Below are 11,241 nucleotides of genomic sequence, written 5' to 3'. Positions count from 1 at the left end.
TAGACTGATCAGAGTTGTGTGTTCCCACTTCCCATAATCAAAGAGAAATTCAGTAATCAATAAAATCTAATGTATCAAACCAGGCTTAGATAACAGAAGCAAACAATCCAAATTGCTAACAAACATGCACAAAGCTTTATATCGGTTGGCTATCAGAAGTCCAATAATATGAAATCCCAAAACATAAAAAGTTGATGATGCAATTCAAGCATAATATTTTCTTGTTTTCTTGGCACATTTTCTCAGCAAACAAGCAGAGAACACTGGTTCGTTTCTTTTGACGGGACCTTTGATCAAAGTTCAGACCGCTTAGTGACAAGGACACGGAGTGAGTAACTAAACAACAAGCAAGCTTACTAACCCAATCACTTGTAGCCACGTCAGACGTTGTGGTCTATTCAGTTGTGTTAATCGGCCGATCATAGCCGTTGAAATTTTGGACTTTTGTTCTGAACTTTCTGGTCTTGTTGCACAATAAAATTTGGGCCTCCATAAATTCAACAAGAAAAGCTTGGACCACTGATGAAGCACATAGAGTCAATTCAAATGCCTATAAAACACGAAAAATAATATATTGAAATGCATTTCTTGTGCTTTGAGATGGGCCAAAACATGCAGCTTTAGTCGTGTTGTAACGCAAGAACAAAATGACAAATTTTCTTTCAAATATAGGATTCTTTTTAGTCCTAGAATTTGCTTCCAAAAATGGAGGCCAAAAAGGAAAAGCCAACATCATGTTGTTTGTTGATAAATGGGGTGGCTTGGCTTCTCACCAATTATAACTTCGTTTTGAAAATAAAGGGTCAGACCCAATTTTCTCTTAAGTTTTGCAATATAACTATTAAATAAAAAAAAATGCCCATTGTTTGACTCATTTGGGAAAGAAAAACCATACTTAAAAAGTTAAAAATGAATCCAAGTTTAATCCTATTAATTTATACAATTATTTTTAAAATGAATTTAAATTTCAACATTTATAATTTTTTTTAATCTTTAGACTGTGACAAAAACCACCTTTATATATATAAAAAAAAAAGAAAAGAAACACTTATTGATTAGTAATTGAGTTTGGTTAACGGGGTTTATAAATATTATTTAAGATTAATTAATATGCCATTTTAAAAAATATTTTATATTTAATAAATTATTTTCATCAAATTCAATAAAAAATAATGCTTTAATTATAATTTTATTTATTTAAATATCACTTTAATCAATATCATTAGACACTTAACATTTCCTTTAGCAATTTAGCAATCTTTCACTAAATTTGGCATAAAATATTGTCTTGTCTAAACATATTAAGTGCTGTTGTTTAAAAGCAAAATGCATTGTCTTATCAATATCTATTGATCTGAATGATAAAAAATTTGGTTTCTCTTAAATAAGGTTTCGATTTTGACTTATGTGAATGAATAAAACAGGTTTGAAAAAGTTTATCTTCTTTATAAGATTCGACTCAACTCGATTTCAAATTAATTGAAGTTCAAAATGACTATCAGATACAGAGAGATCTCAAACAAAAAAAAAAAAAGTGCATTGTCTTGATTTAGCTTCATATCATTTAGAAAGAGCAAATATATGTGCACAATGTTATAATTGAAACTTTAATTTTATTCTTTTCTTCTGCTGTAAAAAGAAAACAATACATCCTAAAACAATAATTTTGATGAGAATTATTATTGATCATCATAGTTTGACAATCTTATTAAAGTTGTGCATTCAATTTCAATCTCCTTTGCTGTAGCACTGGCTGCCTGGCGTGCTGAAATTAAATTTCAAATGTTGCAGCATTATTAATGTTTTTTTTTTTTTTTGGTCTTTATGTCTACGATTAGGATGACATGAAATTAAATATTTTTAGAAGATCTCTCTTCCTTTTTTGTTAGTCAAAATTAGCACAAAAGAAAATTGAATTATTTTAAATTTAATGACCCAAACAAATAAAAGACAAAATTTAATACAATTTAAAGTTTATTTGGTTAGACAAGAAAATCGATTTTAATGAGATTGAAAATAATAATAAGTATTATTATAATTACAATTAAAATTTTATAAAAATTAATATTTAAATTTAATTAATGATACGAGAAAATTAATTATATCATATTAATAATGCAACGAAATCCAAATCTCATTTACCATCTAGCCACATCCATTTCAATGAGTTAAGCACTCACCCCTTTCTCCATTCAAATTTCTTATCAGAACCAATCATTTTTTTTTCCTGTGGATTACGACTGATTCGAAATTTTTAGTTCTGAAAACCCTTAAATTCATGGCAATTTTTTTTTTAAAAATAAATTAAAAGACCAGAGAGACTGTCACCATCCACTGAAATTTAGTTCCAAATACTAGCAGCAAATCCAGGATTCCACTCATCAAAACCGTTCGTCAACAACTAGGTCACTTCACACTGAAACCCTAGATGAAGAAAACCTGTCATTGTTTATCTAATTATTACAATAAATATATTAAAAAAAAAAACACCTGATACAAATTTGATGAAGAGCAAAGATTATGTTACAAGAACAAGCAGGCAGAGATTTGGTGATATGCAGCGCAAAATGAGTGGTCAAGGAGACAGGGTTCCAGAGGGAATGTTTCTGGTCCCAGTGGCTGAAAAGCACGATTCTTCAGGAAATGGCTGAGCTGCCCAACAGGCCCCATTAATATGTTGCACTGCACCAATACAAAAGCTTTTTTTTTTTTTTTTTTTCTTCGGGGACTTAGCCTGGAAACGTACTCATGCTTTTATTTCATGATATCAACACAAGTTTTATTGGTTTCATGCTTTTATTATGTTTTAGCATCATAGCTTGAGAGATAATCGATAATCTCTCTGGGTTAGTTGTTTGAATTCAAAAACAAGAAAAGCGGTGAATAAAAAAAGGTTAAAAGATTAAGATAAAGAGTGATAAGAGATAATAAGGGGTCAGATCAAGATGAAGTGAGTTTTTACTCGTTTTGAACTTATAATATTTGAAGCATAATTGATTCAATAATTTTTTTTTTTTAATTTTATATATGAATTTGACTTGATTCAATATTGTATAAAATTATATGTGATCGATTAGATTCGAGATTAATTAAATATTATTTTTTAACATAAATATAAAATTTAATAAATAATTAAAAAATAAAATTATATACATAAAGTTAAGTTAAGCGAGACAGATTTACCTGAAATTTAATTTTTTTTAATTATTACCCAATTTGATCCAAAATCTGATTTTAAAAAATTAATTTTATGAGATTGGGTTAAGTTTGAAACGGATAGGGCTGTCATATTTAAGTGTGATTGCACAAGAAAAAAATTCAATATTCTTGTTCTTATTTCTTACACCTTGAAGTTTGATATATTTTTGTAGGTATATTGGCAATTGGCACACTTGGGTATTATTATTTGCAACCCAACAATTTATTTATGTTAATATTATCAATTTGTATGTTTTTAACCGTACCAATCAAGATGAGTAAAATTGCATAAAAAGGTAAATCCACATTATATTAAAAATAATTAAAATTACAATTGTATCAAGGAGAGTTACATCATATTAATAATAATAATAATTATTATTATTATTATTATGATGCTATTTCCAAGGGCACATGAATCATGATCTAGCAAGTCTCCAATGAAAATTTCTTATATATCTTTAAAACACGGTGGTAGATATTTTTTTATATATGAGATTATTCAAAATTAAATTTTGATAATTAAAAGTTAAAATTTAAAATTGTATTAATAAATCACATGATTGAAGCGTACATGACATTAATAGTTAAATAATATATGTTAGTTTGTTTTTATTCAAAAAAATGGATTTTGCTAAAAAAATAAAAAAATACGTGTATTAATTATTAATTTTTAATTGTACTAACATTCTATTCACGTTTAGTGTAGGATCCTTTATTCATAAAGCATAATTTAAATCTCTTTTTCCAAAAAAAAAAAAGTACAATTTGATGATATTTAAAAGATTATTTTTTAAAAAATAAATATTATATTAATTAATAAATTTATAATTTAAGTAAAAATTTAAATATCATATTAAATATTTTTTTATAATTAAAAATATTTATAATAATATCTCTAAAAAAATCTACAATACTAAATGTTAGTATATAAACTCCATGTGATGAAGTGTTTTGGGTTTGGGCTTGGGGTAAGAGAGCAAAAAGATGGATTCTCGAGTCTACAAAGCCATTGGCCACGTGATAAAATCAGCTTTGTTCTTCTCGTAAAGCGGCCACGCCCGCTTGGCTGCAATCATGCGGTCTCCTTCGTTATAATTTTTCTTCACTCCTTCCCTTGCTTATTATTATTTTTTTATTTTCTTTAATTTTGACTTCCCCCAATGTGCCTTGTTCTTTTACAATTTTAATCCTCTAATTACTTTTTTTTTTGGTCATAAGTTTTAGGCGGTAATTTTTTAATGTTCGATAATAATTTTAAATTTTAATTAATTTAAAATTAAATTAAATTTTATAAAAAAGATAAATTTTTTAAATTTATATTTTTATTCAAAAATTTTAATTTTTTTTTATCATAATAACCCTTTTACAAGTGATTCATATTCAAGATCACATAACATTATAAAATTAGATGAGTCTACATTGTACTATTTGGTTCTATTAAATGGAATTGAAACTCATGTACTAAAGATTTATTGATAATAAAAAAGTTACTATTGTCTAGTGTGCTTCTAGCATCAAAATAGAGGCCCCAAAATATAATAATTAAATCTTCGCACGGGTAAGTGGATCTGATTGTGCTGAACCTAAGTTCGAAATTTTATTTTATTAATAAAATAATTTTTTAAAAAATATTTAATTTAAAAATAATAAAATTTTTACATATATATATTTATTTATAAAAATTAAAATCATTACAAAAGAAAAACGACGACAAAATTAAAACTCACGTTCATATAATATTTTCAAAATTTTTTTATTACTAAATAAAAAATTATGACAAAAAATTAAAATTAAATTAAGAAGAAAGATAAATGTAACGATAAGAGAAATATGATCATTTTGAATGTACGATTTGTAATTATTTATTTTAAATTATTAGATATAATATATTTTATTTTAATTTGAATGATTGAATAATTTATTTATTGTTAAATATTTTTAAAACAAAAAAAGGAAGCAGGGAGACCTGTTCATGGGGATTAAGGTGTAATCGAACCGAGTCGAGTTAATACAGTGAGAGGCTTGAGCTCGAGCTCGACTCACAACTCACGACTCGATACTCGATTCAAACTCGATCGAGTTTTATTTTTCAAGTTCGAGTTCGATTCGTGATCGAATTCGAGCTACTTGAACTCGCTCGATTAAGCTCGAATAATATGTAAAAATAAGCTCAATTCGTATATTCGACAAGAGTTCGATTATTTATGCTTGAATTCGAACTCAAATTCAAAATATTTTATTAATTAAAATAATAAAAATATATTTAAATATAAAAATTCGATTAGACTCACGAACTACTCGAATCGGATATAAAAATATTCGAATTCGACTCGATTGATAAGTCGAACTATTCGAATTTGAGATTGATTTAATAATAATAAAACTGAATTCAAATTTTTTTCAAATCGAATTCAAATAACTTACAAATATTAATATATCATTTATACCCTTAACGTTAACAAGCCAACGACGCTCTAATAATATTTTTTGGCTAATAAAGTAAGATTAGAATAATTTAATAACGAACTAAAAGACAAAAATTTTAATTTACAAAAAACCCACAAAAAGAAAAACAAAACTTTAATTTAAGCTCTAAAAAGTAGATTTACTCGCTTCCCAAAATCCCTCTCTCAGTCTTTCGAAAATACCTTTCAAACACGGCCTTTTTCCCACCCTTCATGTCTTGCAATATATATACCCTGTATATCTATACTCCACTTCTGTCAACCACCAATCCTCTTCTTGCATTGAAACAACACTGCCCAGTTTTTCATTAGAGGAAAAGCAGCGAGGAATTGGTGAATAAAACAGAGCTGAAGACTGAGAGGAAGTTAGAGGGGAGGGAAGAAATGGCAACTGATAAGGTGGTGGAGACTGTAATTGTTGGGAATTATGTCGAGATGGAAACTGAAGCGAAGCCTAAGGAGGGCATGAAAAGCAGGATTTCTAAACTCTTTTGGCATGGTGGTTCTGTTTATGATGCCTGGTTTAGCTGTGCTTCTAATCAGGTTTTTGTTATATCTTTGGTTTTCCACTCTGCATATAGCTGTAAAAAGTGGTTTTACACTTATGATAGAGATTAAAATTTGCGGTTTCTTGATTTTAATTTTTCAGGTGGCTCAAGTGCTGCTTACATTGCCATACTCATTTTCTCAGCTGGGGATGCTCTCTGGCATTCTCTTTCAGCTGTTCTATGGTTTGATGGGTAGCTGGACAGCTTATCTCATTAGCATACTCTATATCGAATATAGAACAAGGAAAGAAAGAGAAAAAGTTGATTTCAGGAACCATGTCATTCAGGTTTTAACTCTATAGTCTTTAGAAAACAACTTCATATATGATAAAATGATACTGAAAAACAATTTTTTATCTCAAAATTTTAACTTTCTATTTTTTTTTTATTTATATAGTGGTTTGAGGTTCTTGATGGGCTCCTTGGAAAACACTGGAGGAACGTGGGTTTGGCATTTAACTGTACTTTTCTTCTGTTTGGATCTGTTATTCAACTCATAGCTTGTGCAAGGTACATACTCAGACTCTTTGCTTTTTATCTGTATTCATATATATATATATATATATGTATATATATGTTTTAAATTGTTGGATCCAAATAAATAATAATGACAAGCAATTTCTTGCTGTTGGGTATCTTTTGTTTTGATGTTGCAGCAACATATATTATATAAATGATAATCTGGACAAAAGGACTTGGACTTACATCTTTGGGGCTTGTTGTGCAACCACAGTCTTTATTCCTTCATTTCACAATTACAGAATCTGGTCATTTCTTGGCCTTGTAATGACCACCTACACTGCGTGGTATCTCAGCATTGCCTCCCTCCTCCATGGCCAGGTAAAACTCTCACTTACCAGTTAACACCTGAAAATTTTAGCCACTTGAGGAGCTAACAAATTGAAAATCAAGTTATTAAAATGTTGAACAAATTGGCCAAAGATTGTTGGGCTTGAAGCATATTAGTATAATGTATAATCAATGAAATTAAACGTATAATTGTTAACTGGTAAATGTAGGTTGAGGGAGTTCGACATTCTGGTCCAACCAAGCTGGTGCTGTATTTCACCGGGGCCACAAACATTCTCTACACCTTTGGAGGACATGCTGTTACTGTGTAAGACAAATTCATATTCATTAGAATCCTTGTCTTTTACGTTATCTACAAATCTTAATAGCTGTTCAGAATTATAAATATGTAAAAACAGTTCTGAAATTGACCAGAGCTTCACTTCTTCAGACATGATTTGACCAGTGGAGATCTAATGGCCAATCCATATTCAAAAGCATATGATTCTCTAATGCTTTAAAGTTTAAATCATCATTAATTTTAGTATAAGGTAATTATAATTCTAGCTTTTCATTCCCTAAATTGCCCTTTGTAAGCGTGGAAGGCAAAAAGTTGGTTTCTTCTTCGAAGCCCCTAGTTTTCCTTTTCAATGTAGAAAGCCAATGATCTTTCTTTTTCCTTTACTTTCGCTTTTATCATGAGAAGAGGCCAAGAGGGGGTCCAGCTTTGTTCAGTGAATCCAACACAGACCTCGGACAGAAAAAGCCTGTAAAGTCAATGGAGCTGAAAGCGGTGGCTTAAGGCCTTAAACCCAAAATTAATTCAGCCTAGAGCAGACCTCTTCCAGGCCCTGATACCCGAGAAATGATGAACGTACTTGATAAATAGCTAAATATGATAGTAGTAGCACGAATTAATTGCTAATTAATGAAGAATTAAGTTTGTGTGTGGTGGGGGCATGCAGGGAGATCATGCATGCAATGTGGAAGCCTCAGAAGTTCAAGGCTATATACCTGATAGCCACACTGTATGTGCTGACACTGACACTTCCCTCGGCTGCAGCTGTCTATTGGGCATTTGGAGACATGCTTCTTAATCACTCAAATGCCTTTTCTCTTCTCCCAAGAACTGCCTTCAGAGACATGGCTGTCATTTTAATGCTCATCCACCAGGCATGCCTATGGATTCCATTATTAGATCCATCCATACATATATAACAAATGTTCAATTTATTACATCCATCCATATCCAATAAAGTTTATTTTTATGATGATTTTTTCGTTGGGTATTGTGCAGTTCATAACATTTGGATTTGCATGCACGCCTCTATATTTTGTGTGGGAGAAAGCAATTGGGATGCATGAGTGCAAGAGCCTGTGCAAGAGAGCAGCAGCAAGATTGCCTGTGGTCATTCCCATTTGGTTTTTGGCCATTATTTTCCCATTCTTTGGACCCATAAACTCTACCGTCGGATCCCTCCTTGTTAGCTTCACTGTCTACATCATTCCTGCACTGGCTCACATATTCACCTTCAGATCAGCCACTGCCCGAGAGGTATCACACTCCACCCCATCATCCTAAAATACGATCACCCAGGAACTAAAACAAAACTCAAAGATTAGCTAATCAGAGTAAGAAAAGGCAATGCAAGATATTTACTTTATGTCAGAGTCAAAGCATTTGACTGAAGAAGTGAGAGAATTGAAACTTGATGTCATTAGCTGTTGATAAAGAATAAGAAAACCAAGTCGGTAGCCTGTGGTCACAGTCAAGCAGACCAGTCCCGGTTCTTTCTCCTAAACTGATAACCTTCTAGATTTAACACTGAACATTTTTGGACAACATTTTGATAATTGTGAGTTAGTAGTATTATGTGTCTTTGCCTTGTTTCATGAAAAAGGCAGTAAATGTTGTTGCAGAAGGCACTAGATTGTGCTGCAACTGTCTACTGATTTATGTATAACAACTAACCTGTGATATTTGATGAACGGCTGTGATGCAGAATGCAGTGGAGCAACCATCGAAGTATTTTGGAAGATGGGTGGGGGCATATACGATAAATGTCTTCGTTGTGGTGTGGGTCCTGGTTGTTGGGTTTGGATTTGGTGGGTGGGCGAGCCTGACCAATTTCATCCACCAGATTGACACATTTGGGCTCTTCACAAAGTGTTATCAATGTCCACCACCAGCACTGCCAGCTTCACCCCGACCCCATGGCCTCAACGCCACCGCAGCTGCTCCTCCACACCACCCCTTCAACCACACTCGCAGCCCTTAATTTGTCTCACTGCCTGGATTTGCTCAATTCCAGGGGGTTCCCCTCATGGATTAACTAAAATCGACACCATGCACGAACATGTCATCGTGTCATTTGAACACTTTGGTCATCTTTGTTACTTTAGGCAGTAGACGGAGAAGATAGAAGTTGGAGTTAAATGGAAATTCACAAATCACATTAATCTTTGGCTAGTAAAATCAATTCTGTATACACACAATGCCATCCAATTATCTCTTTTTTTCTCCACTCTTTACTTTTCTGTGTTCAAACGCTTAGCCTAATAATTTTTCAGTAGGAAATGAATGATAGAAGTATGAAACTGAAAGCTTTTTAATTGGGATATACTATTATGAAGTAACCTTTCCTTGTGTCAAGCAAGTATAAGATTACTATTTCTATAAAGGAAGCTGTAACAAATGGCCAAAAACGAGTTGCAGAACAGAGAAAGAAAATGGTTCTTTGCAGTTCTCTATTGCAAATGCTTCCCTTTCGAATAATATTGGAATTACTCTGATTCAAATGCTTAAAGGGATACTACCTGGGAACCATCTCAACAATGTTTAGTCAATCAGTCGTGCAATTGACAGATAACAGTATAATAACAACCTTCAAGCAGCTGCTACGAAAGGAGATTAGTAGCAGACCATAGAACAAAGCAGCTTTCATGCAGCATGGGGAGCATCTTTCATTATTATTATTTTTCATCTATGTTATCCATGATGATGAGAAATGAAATGATGATAAATTATCAAAAGGCTTTACCAGACATACCCTATTAATGATTAAAGAAGAAGATAAAAATGACGTAAGGGGATTGAAGATGTTGCTTGAATGTTGGGCGATAAAGCTGCTAAGACAGTCACATAATAGCTACACCAATGCACTAGTTTTGTGGGAATCTTAATAATCTTGCAGCCATGAAAAAGCTAAGTGTTGCAGCAGTCACAAAGTTGTCAAAGCTTCCTTTTGCAGGAGACCATATTCCTTTTGCAAGAGCATGCCAGAAAAAAATAAACAAATAAAGGCTCAAGGCTTTTCAGTTAAAGTTCTTCTCTTTATTCGCTAGATAATAAGACAAATGACATCAAGTTGGAGAATCCTCTCCCAACTGAACTTCAAAGTTTATTTCAGGAGTAAGTATGTTTAAAGTTTTTAACTAATATTCAAACATATTCTAAATTTCTAATATTATAATTTGAAAATTTCTCAAAACAATTAAGCTTTGGGCTTTAGGGTATATTTGAAAACTTTGAAAAATTGCCAGAAATATGGCTAATTGATTCTAAGTTCAAATGAAGAATAGGTAACTATTTTATTGCTTATGATCCATCCCTAATTGCAACTGTGAAAATAAAATTTGATTTGAGTATTCTATTTTTTTTATTTATACAAGACGAGAGTGGTGATTATTATAATTTTGGTATTCATTGATATAATTTTGATAATATTTGATATAATTTTTATAACTTTTTAATATTTTAATTTTTATGTCCAGTAATTGAATTGATATCACTCGTGATTCTAAACTCAATCAATGGCATTAGATGTAATATAGATACGACAAAAAAAAAAAACAAATGAAAAGAGAAAATATTGAATAAAAATGAGACTAATCTAAAGTAGTGTTTGGTTTAAAAAAACAGTGCTATTTTCTGTTTTTATTTTCCAAGAAAATGAAAAATGAGTGAAAATATGTTTGATAATTGAAAATGAAAACAAGTTCTTAGAAAATAAAAATAAAAATGAGTTGAAATATGAAAACAAAAAAAAATATATGTTTTCAATTATGAAAACAAGGAATATACATTATTTTTTTTCCTTTCGTTTGGCAAGTTATCATTTTTAAACACTTTTTAATATATATTATATTTATAATTAAATGACATTAATATTAATATTATTGAATATTTTATTTATTTTATTATTTTTTCAATTTAAAAAACAATTTTTATTTTCATT

The 11,241-nt window shown here is 30.7% G+C and overlaps 1 protein-coding gene across 1 annotated transcript; it reads left to right on the top strand.

Moving 5' to 3' along the window:
- The first annotated feature begins 5,923 nt into the window (after window positions 1-5,923).
- Window positions 5,924-9,524, top strand: LOC111282249 (auxin transporter-like protein 5). The gene is made up of 8 exons (XM_022870257.2): window positions 5,924-6,209; window positions 6,316-6,501; window positions 6,612-6,724; window positions 6,871-7,054; window positions 7,234-7,331; window positions 7,969-8,176; window positions 8,301-8,558; window positions 9,007-9,524. The coding sequence occupies exons 1-8, from the start codon at window positions 6,051-6,053 to the stop codon at window positions 9,280-9,282; spliced, it is 1,482 nt and encodes a 493-aa protein (XP_022725992.2). The 5' UTR covers window positions 5,924-6,050; the 3' UTR covers window positions 9,283-9,524.
- Window positions 9,525-11,241: the final 1,717 nt, after the last annotated feature.

The sequence above is a fragment of the Durio zibethinus genome, chromosome 5, assembly GCF_047325235.1.
Source record: "Durio zibethinus cultivar Kanyao isolate XHJ-2024 chromosome 5, ASM4732523v1, whole genome shotgun sequence".
In the NCBI taxonomy this organism is placed as follows: Eukaryota; Viridiplantae; Streptophyta; class Magnoliopsida; order Malvales; family Malvaceae; genus Durio; species Durio zibethinus.
The sequence above is the reverse complement of the archived record's forward strand: the minus strand, read 5'-3'. Positions and strand labels throughout refer to the sequence as shown.